General features: G+C 46.5%; 1 protein-coding gene across 1 annotated transcript; it reads left to right on the top strand.

The window, feature by feature from the left end:
- Positions 1-7,260: 7,260 nt before the first annotated feature.
- On the top strand, positions 7,261-18,273 carry LOC122541496 (tubulin beta chain). Its single transcript, XM_043678308.2, has 4 exons — positions 7,261-7,397; positions 14,287-14,395; positions 14,872-14,982; positions 15,541-18,273. Exons 1-4 carry the CDS (start codon positions 7,341-7,343, stop codon positions 16,599-16,601), a joined length of 1,338 nt encoding a protein of 445 aa, XP_043534243.1. The 5' UTR covers positions 7,261-7,340; the 3' UTR covers positions 16,602-18,273.
- Positions 18,274-19,116: the final 843 nt, after the last annotated feature.

The following is a 19,116-nucleotide window of genomic DNA, read 5'->3' as shown; positions in this document are numbered from 1 at the left end:
TTAAAGATGCCCTCCAACGCATCTCGTCCACATCCCGCACCTCCGCTCTCAGACCCCACCCCTCCAATCGTAACAAGGACAGAACCCCCCTGGTGCTCACTTTCCACCCTACAACCTTCGTATAAACCAAATCATCCGCCGTATTTTCCACCATCTCCAAACGGACCCCACCACCAGGTATATATTTCCCTCCCCACCCCTTTCCACGTTCCGCAATGACCATTCCCTCCGTGACTACCTGGTCAGGTCCACGCCAACCTACAACCCACCCTCCCGTCCTGGCACCTTCCCCTGCCACCGCAGGAATTGCAAAACCTGCGCCAACACCTCCTCCCTCACCTCCATCCAAGGCCCTAAAGAAGCCTTCCACATCCATCAAAGTTTTACCTGCACATCCATCAATATCATTTATTGTATCCGTTGCTCCCGATGCGGTCTCCTCTACATTGGGGAGCCTGGACGCCTCCTAGCAGAGCTCTTTAGGGAACATCTCCGGGACACCCGCACCAATCAACCACACCGCCCTGTGGAATAACATTTCAACTCCCCCTCCCACTCTGCCGACGACATGGAGGTCCTGGGCCTCCTTCACCGCTGCTCCCTGACCACCTGACGCCTGGAGGAAGAACGCCTCATCTTCCGCCTCGGAATACTTCAACCCCAGGGCATCAATGTGGACTTCACCAGTTTCCTCATTTCCCCTTCCCCCACCTCACCCCAGTTCCAAACTTCCAGCTCAGCACTGTCCCCATGACTTGTCCTACCTGCCTATCTTCCTTTCCACCTATCCACTCCACCCTCCTCCCTGACCTGTCACCTTCATCCCCTCCCCCACTCACCTATTGTACTCTATGCTACTTTCTCCCCACCCCCACCCTGCTCTCATTTATCTCTCCACCCTTCAGGCACTCTGCCTGTATTCCTGATGAAGGGCTTTTGCCCGAAATGTTGATTTTACTGCTCCTCAGATGCTGCCTGAACTGCTGTGCTCTTCCAGCACCACTGATCCAGAATCTGCTTTCCAGCATCTGCAGTCATTGTTTTTACCTAGTCATATACAAAATACCCTGCAAGGACTGCAACAAACATTACATTGGACAAACGGGCAGGAAAGTAGCCACCAGGACAGTGAGCACCAACTAGCGACCAACAGACATGATCAACTATCACTGGTAGACATGCACACAGATAAAGAGGGACACGCTAAACATAGACATGCACGGGAATTCCTAGAGGCCTGGCATTCAGACCGGAACTCCATTAACAAACATATCGATTTGGACCCCATTTACCAACCTCTTAGACCCAGAATTGGAAATGATATCACCCACCACAACAAACCGAGACACATAAATAACAAGCAGGACAGAGCCCCAACGCCTCACCGGAGGCTCACTGATGATATTACCGAGTATGGTTATGAAATGGTTGAGAACAAACCCACCAGCTCAGCGGGCAAGCAGACAACCTGATCCGCAACCTGAGCTACAAACCTTCTCCAAAATCTCAAACACATTATAGCGTCAAAGCATCACAGATTGCTGTAACACTGACCTTTGAACTGATGGTGATTGTGGAAGATTCTTCACCATGGAAGCTCTCAGGAAGCTGTAGCAGTCACCATGATCCCTGGAGATTAATGAGACCCCAGTTTTGAGCAGCTGGGTGAACAGGATCTCTGGAAACAGACCCCTTACATTACACAGTCCTGTAATAAATGTAGGGAATATAACAATCGATTCACACACAGCAAAGTCCCACCATCAGCATGCTGACTAGGTAGTCTTTTTACTTAAATTAGTGATCTCAACTGAATATGGATTAGGACAACAGGTACAACTATACCTTCTTTCTGCTTCAGAGCAGCCATCCACCTGCCAGCGGATGCAACTGAAAATTGCCCCAGAGATATATCACTCTAGAACGCTAGGCTCAAGTCCCTCAGAGCTAAGGGCACTAGCCCCCTGTGCCAGGACTGACAGACAGGTCATACAACTCAATATAGCAAACCAGGAGAGCACTGGACACTTGTATAACACAGGACATGATTGGATATTTTTAACCAACCTGTTATTACACACTCCGGGAGCAATGGCACTTGAGTCTGGGCCTCCTGACTCGGAGGTAGGGATATTACCATGGCATCACAACAGCACCATTAAGGAAGTTCATTCCTCCAGCCTTTACAATTGGGGCAGACTGGGGAAATGCAACTAGTCGGAATCATTTTGACATTGAACAGTGAACTCTGAAATTGATTGACGTGGGGTCTGGTAACTGCCTGTAAGAAGGAGCTTCACTGACTCCTGACCAGTGCAGAGATAGTAGGAAGCTGAACTGGGAGTGGCCACAGAATCTGTGTAATACCCTGGACTCGATTGGGTTGTACAAAGGGGACATTAGATCATGACACTCGAAAGGAAATAAGATCATTATCTGAAAAAAACATTGCAGGGCAATGGGGAAAAGATGAGGGCAGGACAGTGAATTGCTCTTAAAGAGGACCAGAAATGCCATGAGGGGTTTAATGGCCTCCTCTGGTTTCTTGGCCATCTGCAAATTTTAGCTTCTGTGAGTGGAGCTCTTCAGTAATTCCAAATCCGACAGGTCCTACATTTTGTATAATCTTTGCCCGACCTCTCACATTGCCTTTGACCCTCTCACTTCAACGCTGCCCACTCAGTGCCTGTCCCTGGTGCTCAGTCTTGACAGTGAGATGCTCTACAGTTTCAGCCTTGCAGAATGAAACAAGGGAATTAATCATTTAAGCAGTAGAATCAGTTCACACTGCCTGCTCAATCTGCAGAATTCGAGGTGATTCACAATTCACCCAGAGGGAGAAAAATGTAGGTCATTTATTTTTAAACAGCTGCTTTTTTTTTGAAATCTTACTTCCTACTCCAAGAGGCTTGCTGGGATGCGATGCACCTATTTCATTTACCAAGCATTCGAAAATATTAAAGATACACATTTTAGTCTGACCAATCTGCAACTGCTTAGATTTCAACATGTTCCGAGTTTACAACCAGCTCCTGCATTGATTCAAAATTAATCGATCATCCCCTCTCATAATGACATTGGCTCATGTGGTACACATAATGAGGGAGTGTCCACTCAGCCTCTCAAGTCCATTCTCACGCTCAATTTGATCGTGGTTGATCTACACTTAACTCCGCACGCCTTCCTTACTTCCACAATCCTGCCTGAGCAGAAGTCAAACTCAGTCCTGAAAACCTCAAGTGACTCACCATCTGTATTTTTAGGGAGAACACATTCCAGAATTTCCCTTCCCTTTAATCTAGAAGCCCACACTCATGTTCTGGGGTCATGGGTTCAAATCCCGCCACAGCAGATGGTGGAAATCTGTTTTTGATTAATTAAAACCTAGCCCAATGTAACCACTGTCATCTAAACCCATCTGTCTTTCTAATAACTTCATTGGGAAATTAGCTGGCTTACACATGACTCCAGACCCACAGCAGTGTGGCTGACTCTAAAATGCCCTCTGGGCAATAAATGCTGGCATTACCAATGATGCCCATGGACAAATTTAATTAATTACTATTATCGCACTTGGAGTTGTAGATGTGGGGCAATTTTATTTTACACAGAAAGTGGTTCGTGTGTGGAATGAACTGTCAGAAGAAGTGGTGGATGGAAGTACAGATAGAACATTTAAAAGACACTGAGATAAATTAATGAATAAGAAGGGCTTGGAGGAATATGGGCCAAGTGCAGGCAAATGGGACTAGTTCAGTTTGTGATTATGGTCAGCATAGACTGGTTGGACTAGAAGGGTCTGTTTCTAAGCTGTATGACTCTCTGACTGGATGTCTGACAACTTTGAGGGTTGAGGAGTCGAGGGAGAGGAGGCAGAACTGGGGCTTGGCTGGGAAAGCACACACAGTGACATTGGGAGGTGTCACCGGGGGTGGGGTACGTGGATGAGAATTAGGAAGGATTGGAAACGGTTGTGCAAGAGGTGAGCATGGAACTCCAAGGAAACAGCATAGATATTGTTGTAGGAGCCAGAGAATGTAATGACCTCTGTCTTCCTGGCTAGAATTCAACAGCCAAGAACTGAACCCAACCAATAAAGTCTCAAGCAGGTGGATCATGATGACAGAGGGAGGGAGGTGTTAGAGGAGGATGTGTGATCAATCCTGTCAAAATTTCAGATAAGCTGAGAAAAAGATTGACATTTATACAGTGCATTTGACAAAAACTATAACCTCAAATGTTTCAGGAATCAATGAAGAGTAGTGAGAGTGTTAATGTAGGGAGCTCAAGCTATATATTCTGATTCTTTTGTGTGTGTGAGTGAGAGAGAGAGAGAGAGATGTTGATTGAGGGGTAAATATTGGGCAAGCCACCAGAAGAAACTTCCTTGCTTTTTGAAATGGGGTCTTGGGATCGTTTATATCCACCTGAAAATGGGAGATGGGTGGGTTGCTTTTGGTTTAAAGTTTGGAATAAACAGAATGTACAGAAACAGCACAGAGGCTTCAATGGTTAGCACTGCTGCCTCAGTGCCAGGCACCTGGGTTCGATTCCAGCCTCTGGTAACTGTGTAGAGTTTGCACATTGTCCCCATTTCTGTGTGGGTTTCCTCCCACAGTCTAAAGATGTGCAAGTTGGGCGGGTTGGCCATGTTAAATTGCCCATCGTGTTCAGGGATGTGTAGGTTAGGTAAATTAGTCAGGGGTAAATGTAGGGTAAAGGGTGGGTTACTCTTCAGAGGGTTGGTTTGGACTTGTTGGGCTTGTTTCCACACTGTAGGGATTCTATGATTCAAGTGCTTCTCTGAGATTAATACTATGTACTGTATCTCCTGATATGGCTGGTTCTCCTGCAGCAGCTCCCCCTGCTGCTGGCTATGCTCAGGCTGGTCATTCTGGCTGGATACTTCAACTGCATCATTGATGCGGATGGATGATCTGGGTTTTGGTGGCGAAGGGGGGATGTTCTTTTATGACCATTGCCTCCTGCTGGTCGACTGTCACCTACAGGGTGACATGGAAGCTGAATGTGAAACTGTTCACCTCAGAAAACATTGAGGAGCTCAAAAGGGATTGCACAGGTTGGCGAACCATGAAGCCCCTCTTTGAGTCTCCATCGAACAGGTGGGAAACAGTAAAAGGGAACATCAAGAGGTTCTTTATCCTCAAAGGTGTTCAGAAGGTGAGAGGGAGGTGAGCAAAACTGTCCAAACTTCAGAACACCATGCAGAACCTGTTCCTGCTGCAGACAATGGGGGTGGATATCACAGAGGATCTCCAGGAGCTGAAGGGCCAGCAAGCCTTGCTCTTTGCCTTGGAGGCCTCCAAGATAATCTTCCAGTCCAGGGTTCGCACTGGAGGGCAGAATGAGGCATGCTCGCGTTTCTTCTTTCAGAAGATGCACAAGGAGAGCTCTGTGCTCAGCAGCCTGAAGGAAGAAGATGGCTTGGTAACACCATCTCAGTCTGACATCCTGAGGATCAGCAAATCCTTCTATGCCAGTCTGTATGACACAAAGCCCACTGACAGCACGGCCTCCCAGTCATTCCTGTCCTATATCACGGAGGTCTTAGAGGACAGTACGCAGGAGAGTCTGGACAAGCAGTTATCTATGGGTGAGCTGACCAAGGCTCTCCAGTCCTTTGAAAAGAATAAAATTCCAGGAAGTGATGGCTCACCGGCCGAGTTGTATTCGGCTCTGTGGGACTGCAATATGCTTCTGGCAGGTACCGTGAGTGAATCCATGAGGAAAGACACCCTCATCTACAAGTAGAACGGGAAGAGGGAGGGAATTAGAAATTGGCTACCAATCTCATTGCTGAATGCAGATTAAAAAATCCTCTCTAAGGTCATCATCAACTGGGTCAGGTCTGCTCTGGGATCGGCGATTCAAATCTGTGCTGTAATGGGCAGGACAATCTCTGAGAGTCTCGTGCTCCTCAGCGATACAATCGCCAATGTGCAGGACAGGGGGGTGGATGCCTGCCTCATCAGCCTGGAGCAGGAGAAGGCCTTTGACAGGGTATTGTACACCTACGTGTGGGACATGCTGTCCAAAATGGGCTCTGGGGAGGGAATCTGCAATTGGATCCAACTGCTCTTCACCAACATTGTTAGTGCGGGCTGGGAATCAGAAAGCTTCCTGATCAGATCTGGAGTCAGGCAGTGCTGCCCACTCTCTCCTGCCTTATTTGTGGGTTGTATAGAGCCCTTTGGTGAGTCCATTAGGAAGGATGTGAGCCTAAAAGGGGTCACTATTCTAGGCAGCAGGAACCTGCACATGGATGAGGTCACCGTTTTCTGCTCAGATCCACTGTCAGTGGACAAACTCAGGAGCATCTGTGACCACTTTGAACTAGCCTCAGGAGCCAAGGGAAATCGAGGCAAGAGCGAGGCCATGTTCTTTGGGAACTGGGCCGACTGATCCTTTCCTCCCTTCACTTTCAGGACAGATTACCTGAAGGCGCTGGGAAGATGGTTTGGAGGGGCTGGGGCATTTGCTAAGTCCTGGAAGGAGCATAGTGTGAAAGTGAGACAGAAACTGGGCAAAGCAGAAACTGTAAAAACTCTGATGAACTCAGCTCTGATGAAGAGTCAACTAGTCTCGAAACATTAGCTTCCTCTCTCTCCATGGATGCTGCCTGATCACCAGCATTTGTTGTTTTCAGTACAGATTCCAGCATCTGCAGCAATTTGTTCATACAAGTGTAAAACCCCATTTGGATTCCTAATGGATGGATGGAAATCTGCTGTCCTTGCCTGGTCAGGCCTCCAGACCTACAGCAATATGGTCAACTCTTAACCATCCCAATGATACTGCTGGGCAAGACGGCTGAGTCCATGGGAGAGTAGGTAAATGAACCTTTCCAAGGTGCCTTCCCAGGGTTCCCAGACCTCCCACAATGAAGTGAAAGATTGAAAATCTATTGGAGTGGGCCTCAGCTGCATTCAATGACCCTCCCTCCAATGCTCTCTGGGATACCCTAAGGCCCTGATGAATTGAGAGATCTCTGTTTGCAGAGCGAGATGACTTGCTGCTTTTGGCCTTACAGTGGAACGGAACTCCAACTCCCAGAGTCTGTCCATGCGGCCCCTGCGTGACATCACTGGTTAATTACTGCAACATTTCGTGTCCAATGGCAGGCCAGTCCCAGGGCCACATGTGCTCTCCGTCCAATAGGACGGGGGAGCTGGCGGTGGCGGCACCACCCCCTTTATAAGCTTTGTTGCGAGGCGCCTGGAGTTACATTGCCAGTGCAGTTACACTGTGCAGAAGTGTGTGCTGTGCTTTATTCGGGTTTCTTCTTGTGTGATTTTTTTTTAGAAGACAAACTCTTGACAATGAGGGAAATTGTGCACGTACAAGCCGGGCAGTGTGGCAATCAAATCGGGGCCAAGGTAAAAAGCCAAGTCAAAATCTGGAGATTTTATTCTTGTAATTTATGTTCAATTTCCAACGGGACTTGGGTTCCGATAAGCGGACTCGTGCTGTGGTCTGGAGGGGGGAGGGGGTGGAATGGGGTAGTGTAATCTCGATCATTTCAGCAAGAGGCTCCAGATCGATCAATGATTATTTTTCGTTTCAGCAAATGTATTAACCCGAATATTGTTTTCGATTGAGCTCCGTGTGCGTTGGTGAGGTGGAAATGCTGCAGGAATTTGAAAGTCCGTACAGGTCAATGCTATCACCGACGTGTCCACATGTTCTTAAAGAGGGATTAGGCAGGGAGTCCTTTGGAAATGCAATTTGCCTGTTCACTTTTAAATTCGCATGTTAGAAGATATGTTCATTTTTGACCCACACTCGACATTTTGTTCTCTTAAACCTTTAACGTTGCATTTTATTAGGGCCTAAATCCAGTAAAAGGTGGGGGGGAACGGGCTGTGTAAAAGATATTTGTGAGATTAATGGTGAGGTGCAAGGGAGGAAGGCTTGTTTTAGGATTAAGTTGTGGTGAGTTGGCGACCGGTTTTAACGCTGCATTGAACCTGCTGAGTGGGTAAGGCGCTGTAATGTGATTGTACAATGTTGCACTCCGTTATCTAGAAGTAACGGGTTGAGCAAGTTGCTGTTCAGGATTGTGCTACAAAGGGAAATCTTAAATATCCTACTCAGTGATTTTTTTTTACAAAAAGTGAAAAGTTTTAATGTTTAATCGATCCTGGAATTCAGATGGCGGGGGGAAGATTGATCAGGGACAGGGAAAAAACTTTTTTTTTTGTTTGAGGGTCTAGAAGGTTGGGAATAAGGAGGGTCTCTTGGGGGGGGGGGCGGGTGGGAATGGGGTCAGTTGTCGGAATCCATCATAGTTGGTCTCTGTAGACTAGATTCCTGAGAGGATCTGAGCTTTTAGTCGTAACTGCCGTGAACCGAGCTCCTATTGGGCGGAGCGGTTGGAGGGAAATTGTAGAGGCGCCAAAACCAGCGCTAGCCAATGGGCTGCGGGAGGAGAGGCGCCAAACGGCCCTTTCGCACTTTTTTTGAATTCAAAATTCTTTTGAAAATGTAGATTCCCCCGCCCTTTGACTTCCCACCCCTTTCTAGTCTCTCGTGGTTAGAGAGCAGCCCTGGCCTCTTCATCCAGTAAGGTTATTGAGCTTTGTGTGGGGAATTGGGAGTCAGATACAATCCTGAATTCAGAAAGTTACATCTGTAATCATAAAGTTCAATGGTAACAAAAGGAAACACAGGATTTCTCGGGCCAGGTTCAATTTCTGGGACCTGTCTCCTGCAATCCCAGGAGCTGGGATCCTAAGTGTCTATTCAATCTAGATAGAAAATATCTATATATCATAGAATATCTTGCCTTCAGCTACTTGTGGAAGTTTGCGCCGGGGGGTTGCTGGACTCTCCTGGGACAGATTCTGCTCCAGGTTTCCATCTCCTGCTACACTGTAACACTGACCTCAATTTCATCGCCAGCTCTGCGTCATTCTGACCTCCCCAGTGGATTATTTTTAATTTCAACCTCAATCATCCCCGTTTCCCCGGAGGGACGTGCGTGCAGTTTATCGGAGGCTGTTCGGCCCGTCGCCTCAATACTGGCGGTTGAGGAATACTGAAAGTCCGTTTAGTCACCAATACCCGCGTGTAGACATAATTTTGCTCGCTGTTTGTCCAGTATCTAGTCCCCAATCCGTGTTGGTGAGGAATGCGTGAGTAACCCTCCAGGAATGCTTGCCAAGTGATTTTTAAAAAATAAAACTTCACCCTCTCGTCTATTTCTGTGCAAGGTGCAGTAACTAAATTACACACTAATTTATCTTCTATTGAACACGCTTTTAAAAGTTAATTTTTAGTTTGATATCTCCCCGATCGCTTCAAAATATCAGCAGGATTTACTTGAAAAGTGCTGTTTGCAACATTGTACATTGGAAATTCCGCATCTGATCCTTTTTCCTCCTCTGTTCACATGAGGGGGTAGCCTGGGTTGTGTTCTTGGCTGGGGAAGGGTTTATAAGGTGCTGCCTGGCCTGTGCTGCTGCTGCTGTAAACACTCTTGAGATGTGAGGGACCACATGGTTTTCACACTTCTCTGGGATGACCTGCCCACCCATTTCGCCTCAATGTGAGGCTGCTGCGAGGACTTGGTACATGCAAAACAGAGGATTGATCCCCTCTCAGAATCCACTGACTGCGATGATCTTTTTATTCCGTTCCCCAGCACCGTTTCAGTACGAATTTTTATTAAAAAGACCGTGAGCCTTCTGTCTAACTTGTAATCCTGTGACCTCTGCTGAGGGCATTATTCAAATGTAGCTCGGCTTGTGTTTTACAGGCTTGTGTCCACATGCCAAAGGTACGGTGGAGTCTAATACTATTAGAGAGGGCGTTCTCTCCACACCCCCGCCAGCATGCAGTGGAAATCGCATTGACAGGAAATGGGAGGGGGGGGGGGGTGTCTCGGTATGATTTGCTTTCTGTAGGTCAGCAACAAGGTGGGAATTATGAAATACTGAAGCGATACTGTATATAACAGGATAAAATGGTCTATGCGCCACAGACAAATGGGGCAATTAATCACCATTCACTGCTCATCAATAGGCCATTGGCACACCATTCAGTTACATCAATAGACTGGATCAGTAACCACATCCTGGACTAAGACATGCAAATAACTTGTGTAGTAGCACCTTTTGTGAAGAGGTTAACAGTGTAATTAACAATATGCAAACTCCCATTTTGGGTAATCTTACACTTTGTATCCCATTGCATTGAACTGTTCCAAATTCCATTTAACTTTTCCAAATTGTTCCAACTCACTTGACCTTTGTCTGGTTTCATGATCAAATGTGTGACATCTTTTCCATTTATGTCTAATCTATCTTTGCACTGCACAGAGTTCTTTGCTTAATTTAAAAAAAACTACGTCTCGTTTCTTTTTATGGTTTTGATTCCAATCCAATAGTTGTGGGCTGGTTTGAGGGTTCTGCTATTACATATACCTTTCACTGTTAGGTAATTATCAACTTTGAGTGAAAATTGAGTGAGTGAAAGCTTTGCATTTTCACTAATTCTTTCAATTATGCTTTACTTTGTTTTCATTTTTTTACTGTTATTTTATCCCTGAGATTTTGTATTCTTGGTCCTGGTGGTTGAAAGATGATTGTACAACACAATGCCTTCTCTTTCAGCAGTGTGTATAGTAGGAATAACTATCAAGTCTGACAAGTCACCTTGGTCTCATGTCTCTTGATTTGGTGCTAATCTTGTAGACAGGGCAATGAGAACATACTGTTGGACCTGATGGGCCAAGCAGCCTTGGATAAAATATCTGAAAAGATCATTCCAACATGGGTCCTGTGAGATTGGCTGCTTGAGTTTGGGGGAAAATGGAGAAAGTGAGGCCTGCAGATGCTGGAGATTAGAGCTGAAAAATGTGTTGCTGGAAAAGAGCAGCAGGTCAGGCAGCATCAAAGGAGCAGGAGAATCGACGTTTTGGGTATAAGCCCTTCAGGAATATGGTAATGGTGGTGACTGAGTTGGCCAGTAGTCCCTCACAGTGCAGACCTTTCATTGTCTTGGACTGAATGTGACCCCTTTGGTTCAAGCAGATGGTGCTTGAAGTGAGTGAGCCAGACCGCCCCTGTGTGAAATCTTTCTGATAAGAGACAGTGGTAATCCTGGAAACAGTATCAGTAGTTGGCACACTCATTGAAGGGCTGTCCTTTTTAATTTGGAAATTATGACTTTTTTTAATTTGAGAAGACTGAGATCAGTGTGTGTCTGTCTCCCCCCTTTCTCTCATACTCATACTCCTGAATTCCTAGAGATGCAGAAATGATTTTGCTATAATTAATACCATAAAGATTTGTCTTCAATTAAAACTGCTTACATGGTAATTCCTCGTCTTTTCAGTAAAGCTACCAGATTGTTGCATTGTGGTGTTTGAACCATTTTCAATCCTTTTAAAGAGCAGACCATTGATTAAAGAGTATCTCTCCTTGATCTGTACACTTCTACCTCTCCCTCCCTCTCTCTGTCCCTTCACTGTGATGACTGTGTCTTTGTTTGGTGAAGCAGAAGGCTTTTGCACAGTCGTCACGTTTTCTAGCATCAAGAAGACAATCCTATCCAACAGAGGACTTGGGCTGTGTCTGTTCTCTGCCAAGTTGGCAGATCTCAACCCTGGGATGGCAGGACTCAATGCTCATGAGCTGGCAAGGGTGACAGACCATCTGCAGCTCATGGAGCTAGTTGCTACCCAGTTAGTTTTTTAACATCCGGGCCAGAGGCCCTGCATGTCCATGCAGGCCATCACATGTCCATCCATTCTAATCCCAGTGAGTCTGACTACATGCGAGATTTAGGTTTATGCTTTATATCTGTGCCTCGGCAGTTCAGAGATTTGTTGGGTGGCTGGAGAGGGATGTGATGAGCAAGAAGAAAATCAGATTCCTCCTTTTGGTGACCAGGGGCCACACTTTGGGGAGGTGAAGGGTCAAGCATGAACTCTTGAGATCAGAGAGCTGATGACAAACCATCTTGTGTAGAATATAGAATGTGCGAGGTTATGTCCTGAGAAATGGCATATGGATGTACTTTGGTACATCCTGTAAATTGGACATGTTACCTCAGGAAGGGAGGATTGCCATGTTTTAAAAACCCCTTAAATGTCTACAGCAAAATAGTGTCGGGAGGGCTGGGGTAGAGGAAAGGGAATTCAGGTTTAAGGCAGTGTCTGTCTCTAAACCTGCTGAATGTCTCTAGCATCCTTTTCTGTATGCATCCCAAGGTTCCTGGCTTGAGGTCAGCTCTGAAGTGTGCGAAATTTGCTAAGTAGCTAGCCTGAGGGACCCTGGGCTACTGAGGGGGCAAGGACTGGGAAGGGAAGCAGACGGGAACAAAGCCGGATTGTCTCATGTGCTCTCCGCCTTTGTTCAAATACAGTAATTTCACACACCGCCTTAGCCAGTCATGTTGTCTGGGTCTTATTTCTGAACTAATGTGATTGAGTCATAGCTTTGAAACCATCCCCATAGCAGTTTAATTAAGGTACTCATCTCTGAGGGGTTACAAAGAAACAATAGATGTCTTTAACGTGGTTCATTTTATTTCTCCTATCATTTTGTTGGGATTTTACCCTGCTGATTCCTTGTGCAGGAATGCAGTAACCAGCTGAATGGATGGGATTTTTCTCTTTTGTCTGTTCTTTTGTCATTCAGTCTGACGGGGAAGCAAGGGACTGGTTGGGGTGGGGCAACTTGTCTGGAGCTTGCTGCAAATGTTCCTTCTCCTGACTGTGTACGTGTGTCTCACTCTCCCTGCTACTACACTCCTCCACATGCTAACACTACCTCAATCTGCTGCTGAATTTTCAAGCTATTTTCCCCAAACCTTTGCCAACGTGGCTGTTTGAATCAAGCTGCTGCAGCAGACCACAAGAGTCAGGCAGCCATGTTCTCATAACGCTGGCTGTCTAGACAGTGGGATTGGTGAGGTGGGCAAATGAGCTCATCCTTGATTCTATGAGCAATATGTTTTCATACAGAAAAATAGGCGGTGGGGGGGGTGTTGTTATTTCGTTTGGCTCACTGGCATATTTCAGATTTTATTTTCCCACATTCTGCACATTGCTTTTCCAATGCTAGTCGCTTGAATGGATTCTCTCCACACAAAGTAAAAATCCAATTATTTCCTCCCATCAAATCTGCACATTCACTGCATTTCCCCACCTCAATTGTGATCTTTGAGATTGTAAGCTCTACTTCTGGAATCTTCTATCTGCTCCCAGCTTCTGATTTCCATTCTAGGAGCTTTGTTCAGTGTTCCTTGCTGGAATATGTTCCCTGGCAACGCCCTGTTACCAGGGATACTTTGCTTTCCCCCTCCCTTCTGTGCCTTAAATGGGGTTGGTGGGGGGATCTGGGGGTTCTGATTTTCTTTTTCTACAAAATGTTATCGAGGGAATTTTGAGCGAGAAAGACAGGAACTGTGATTGTTAGCGAATGGGTGCACAAATTGCTGTGAGACTGACTGGATGAAGGAGAAAGGAGGTGTTGCTTTGTGTGCCTGAGATTGCGTCCATTGTTTTGTCGTATTTGAAAATAATGTAATGGTCTATTAATAAACGTGCATCAGCCTCTATCAGTCTGGCACTCATTGGGTATTTCAATGCACTGCAATTCCTTTGTCTTTCTCAGGCTTGATTTTTTTTCCCCTGGTCCACTGAATGCCAGTGTTCAGCGCTGGCACAGTGCAGTGTCTGACTGGTGCCTGTGTTTGGAGTGATTCGCGTTACACTCTTGCGACCGGGGAATTATCTGCTGTGTCTCCAATTTCAAATCCTGATTTTTATTTTAAAACACCAGGATGTGGCGACGAGTATGAATGCTCCTTGTTGTAGCCCATTGTGCTGTTCCTTTTTGTTTCTGCGATTTTTAGCAGTGATTCTCATGTGGTGAGCCTGAGAAATGGTGCCATTTTTGTCCCTGTTCATTGCTGGGGCCCAGGGTGACCTTGACATTAATTAAATAAGGTACTTTATTGAAGCCTACTCATTTTGCAATTGTCAGAATGTTTGCAAGGACCCCAGTGTAACATGGAGTTATATCTTAATTAGAATGGGTGGCAAGTGGACTCTGGTTAGTCGAGTTGTTGTGCTGGAGAATGCACCAGTTAACTGATGACTGACAGTTAACTGCAGGGCCTTGTTTAAGCTGAAGCTGGGCCAGTTGACTCTGATTTCTGAGAAACGAATATGCACTTTCTTTCCTGTGCACAAAGGAAGATGCAAATGAAAAAGGCAGGCTGTACTGTAACTGCTGTTTCTGCTCTCCTCCACAGTTCTGGGAAGTCATCAGTGATGAGCATGGCATTGACCCAACTGGTACCTACCATGGTGACAGTGACCTGCAGCTGGATCGTATTAATGTCTACTACAACGAGGCATCAGGTACTGGCCTGGCATCTTGTGTGGAGCAGGGAGGGGCATCACCTTGCAGACTGGTACTTCCCCCTCCATTCTCTCCCTGCCCTCCATGTCTTACTGTCTCCCTGGGGGATACTTGTTTTGGTGTGGAGGGGGCAGAGAAGGAAACCGGGAGCTCTTCTGCAATTGGCTAGAAGCTGTTGCCCTACCTGGCACTGGGGCATTCCTGTTGGCATGGGAGGAGGGTGAAGCAGGGTCTCCTACTGGGGAGTAGATTCTGTCTCTCCCATTGTGAAAAGCTGCTGTTAGTGATACTGGAACATCATGTTTAACGTGTCCATCACTGAATTGAGATTGCTGTCAGTTCTGTTGTGGTAATGGGAACCCCTTGGTGTGGACCCCCATCTCCATTATTCTTCTGTTCATCCACCAAATGGGGAAGGGTGCAATTTGCAGTTGAAGGGTTTTTCCCAACAAGTCTGTCCTGTCTTCCTTTGCAGGGGGTAAATATGTTCCCCGTGCCATCCTGGTGGACCTGGAGCCTGGCACCATGGACTCCGTTCGCTCCGGACCATTTGGGCAGATCTTCCGACCGGATAACTTTGTGTTTGGTAAGTACAGGCTGCTTGTGGTTTTCCTGAATGAGATGTATGTTTTGGAAGGGGGTGGTAGCAAAAATTCCTTCATTCCTATTTTGGGAATCTCCGCTTTTGTGAGATACTGTTTTCAATGTTACGGAGGCTGGAGCATCCTCAGAGCATCGGCTTGTGATCCACCACAGACTATGCAGCGATGGGGTGTCCTTCAAGTGAAACCAGGGAGCAGGTCATTGAGTCAGGTGCAGTCTAGCCTTGCCTGGTGTCCAAGATATGTATCCCTTTGCTCACCATCAGGGAGTTATCTGGTAATTCTGGCATTGAAAAATGGGGAGCTAATTGTTAAATTTGGGTCAGCATTGCCTGGATCTTGGGCATATGGTAAGTGGAGCATCAATCTGATCCCACCATTCATTTCACTGGAGTGTGGAGCTTGGTTTCCCTTCTGTGTTAAATGTTTGGCCACAGTCTGGATTCTAGATTGCCCTCTGGGTGCAGGGCTGTGCCATCTGATGGGCAGGGTGGTGTGTAATTGCTTGTCTCATTCACCCCGTTACCTTTTTTGTTTTCCAGGCCAGAGTGGTGCAGGCAACAACTGGGCCAAGGGGCATTACACAGAAGGGGCAGAGCTGGTGGACTCTGTGCTGGACGTAGTGAGGAAGGAGGCAGAGAGCTGCGATTGCCTCCAGGGTTTCCAGCTGACCCACTCACTGGGTGGGGGCACAGGCTCGGGCATGGGCACCCTGCTCATCAGCAAGATCCGTGAGGAGTACCCGGACCGAATCATGAACACCTTCAGCGTGGTGCCCTCGCCCAAGGTGTCAGACACGGTGGTGGAACCCTACAATGCAACCCTGTCAGTGCACCAGCTGGTAGAGAACACTGATGAGACCTACTGCATTGATAACGAGGCGCTGTATGATATCTGTTTCCGCACCCTGAAGCTGACCACCCCCACCTATGGCGACCTGAACCACCTGGTCTCAGCTACCATGAGTGGTGTCACCACCTGCCTCCGCTTCCCGGGCCAGCTCAACGCTGACCTGCGTAAGCTGGCAGTCAACATGGTGCCCTTCCCCCGCCTGCACTTCTTCATGCCTGGCTTTGCCCCCCTCACCAGCCGTGGGAGCCAGCAGTACCGGGCCCTAACGGTGCCTGAGCTCACCCAGCAGGTCTTCGATGCCAAGAATATGATGGCGGCCTGCGACCCACGCCACGGGCGCTATCTGACAGTGGCAGCAGTCTTCCGGGGCCGCATGTCCATGAAGGAGGTGGATGAGCAGATGCTGAACGTGCAGAACAAGAACAGCAGCTACTTTGTGGAGTGGATCCCCAACAACGTCAAGACAGCTGTCTGTGATATCCCACCCCGTGGCCTCAAAATGGCCGTCACCTTCATCGGCAACAGCACAGCCATCCAGGAGCTCTTCAAGCGCATCTCTGAGCAGTTCACTGCCATGTTCCGGCGCAAGGCCTTCCTGCATTGGTACACGGGCGAGGGCATGGACGAGATGGAGTTCACTGAGGCAGAGAGCAACATGAATGACCTGGTCTCTGAGTACCAACAGTATCAGGATGCCACCGCTGAGGAGGAGGGAGAGTTCGAGGAGGAGATTGAGCAAGACGAGGCCTGAGTGCCCTCGACTCGGCCCGCCCTTTGTGTACATAAAACATCCTTTTTAAAAACACACAATAGCGAGGAAAAAAATTGCGTTTTCAAACAGGCGAGGTCCGTGGGCCCTCTAGTTCCACAGGACTCGAGTTCAAAGGAAACTTTCATTTTGCCCCTTACCGCCCCCCCCACCCCCACTTCCACCCCCCCCGTGCTGGCAAATGCCGTTGTAAACAGTGTCCGACATCATCTCAGTCCCCAAACTAAAGCACAGTGTCATCACATCTGAACAGATCTTTTCCCTGAATCCCATTTGCATGTTTTGAAATCGAAACAGGCTGCAGTTGTCTTGAGTGTGGTAATGTGAATTTTGTTTGTTTCATTGTGTTCAAAGCATTGGTAGGTGCACTTGATTGAAGTTGGGGAGGAGGGGGTAGGTGAGGGGAGTTGACCAGCAGGGAGATGAGTAACATGGAATGGATGGAAACTGAGGATTGGAGACACTGGCATCAATTGTCTCAGTGGTGGGCCTACCAGCCTGGATGAGTGGAGCTAATTGCATGGTGCTTGAGGGGGTCAGATGATGCAAATTAGCAGCAGGCATGGTGAAATCTAGTGGTGCGGGAGGAGGGTCTCTGCAGTGGTAGTGCCTCTACCTCAGCCAATTCATAAAAAGTAAAGTTGGACTGTGCTGGTTGAAGCATTGAAAATAGGTGAAATTTATCAGAGGCATAACCTTTTCCCAAGTAAGTGGGAATTTAGAAAATGACTTTCCCACAGCTTTATTTTTAGGAGTAGCTTTGTGGTCTGAAACCAGGTTTCTGTGTGTGGTTCTCTATGTACCACCCAGTTGTGCGATGCACCATGGAAATTGTGCCCTCTGCATGGATGCCCAGTGATGCTGAGCTGGAAAACAAGGATATACATGATAATTCAGTGCCACAGTCTCAAAAACGATATTTTCAATTTCAATATGCCCAAAAACCCTTCACTCCCTAAAAGGTCTTATCCTAGCTGTACAGAAAAGCTACTTTTCCCTCTCCGTTACCAACTTGTCTGTGAGATTGCTAAATCCATGACGCAGTAAAACTTTGTATGATTTCGGTGTTTATCTTTCAACTGCTCCTTCAAACTGTCCGGTTGAGTTTGTGTTGTCCTCCTTCACTACCCTTCCATGTGCCCTGTTTGGGGATTTTCCTACAATTTTTTTTAATTTTGGTTTTAAATCATCAGAATAGCTGAGCCAGCTTTGAGGAGCAGAGATGAGTTAATTCCACACTGCCAATCCTGCCCTCCTAGCTGAGGAACTCTTGAGAGGGTGAGAACAATCCACTATAAAGTTCCACTTTTTACTCGTCTTGTCACGAGTTGTTGTTGGGAAGGGTATTTCTGTTCCCTGATGGCTGAGGGGGTGGGGTGCAGCTGTTCTTTTTCCTGTTGAGCCTTGAATAAACCTTTGAAGGATTGTGACATAGATGTTCTTGATTGTTTTTCCATACTGCTGCTTACTGAGTATTCGCTCTGTCTTTCTGGTTTTTAAGTTTTTTTTGTTTGCATTTGCTGCTGTCAGTGTCCTTTTACTTTTTTTTTAAATGAATCGCACCATTCTCTTTTTTTTGTTTTTTTTTCATATTGAAAAGTATAAAGCCGGCCTGTTTCTTAACTGACAAATAAAACCAGTTTTCTTTGCGATATATTGCTGTCTTCATTTTTTTTTGTCGTCTACATTTCTGCGGGGCGATGGCCTCGAGCACAGATCTGAAGGCTGGGAAACTGTAGTCATGAAAACTTTTGTGGGGTGGGGGTGAAGTGATTTTTTTTCTTCAAAAAACCTTCCCTGCGTTTGAAAGGGGGGAAAACTTTCCCTACTCCCTCAATGTCATGATTCCCTCTCTGCATTGGCATTGCCCTAAACTACCCTCTGGGGCATGACCCCAACAGATTGGGCAATTGGGTCTTCCAGCTCCCAGTGGTTCAAGATTCACTCTCTCATTTTGAATGTTTTGAGGATAGATTATAAAACTCTGTAAATCTTATTCCTGACCAGAAAGTGTTGTGGAGAAAATAGAGAATCACCAGGAGATGCAGAGTTCCTCAAGAAGTAGGTCTTATTTCCAAACAACAAACAGTGACTGAGAAAGCAGATCCTCAAATGCCCCTGAACCTCTGGGTCTGTGGATTTTTATATTATTTTACATGTTGTTAGCTTATCAGCATGTCCAACTATATTAAAGTATCTCACTCTAGCTACACAATAAACCAGTGATGTTAGTTCCCATTATCTCTTTAGTTGTACACTCTACTTAATGTTATTCTAATGTCACGGTTAGATACTTTGTGCTAATGGTCTTTCATTCCAGACCCTACTTAATATTTTCCTTATGTCATGATTAGATATTTATTAACAGCTCTGCTACAGTGATCGTCCATTCCAGACTAACCTGTCATAGATATTTAGCTATTCCATCTATTATAATAGTCTCTTGTCTCAAGCTGACTCTACTAACTATTAATTAGATATTTTAATGTCAATGCCC

Source organism: Chiloscyllium plagiosum, unplaced genomic scaffold (assembly GCF_037043375.1).
Source record: "Chiloscyllium plagiosum isolate Xiang-an unplaced genomic scaffold, Cpla_swu_hap1 HiC_scaffold_35, whole genome shotgun sequence".
Lineage (NCBI taxonomy): Eukaryota > Metazoa > Chordata > Chondrichthyes > Orectolobiformes > Hemiscylliidae > Chiloscyllium > Chiloscyllium plagiosum.
This window is presented reverse-complemented; position numbering and strand designations above follow the sequence as displayed.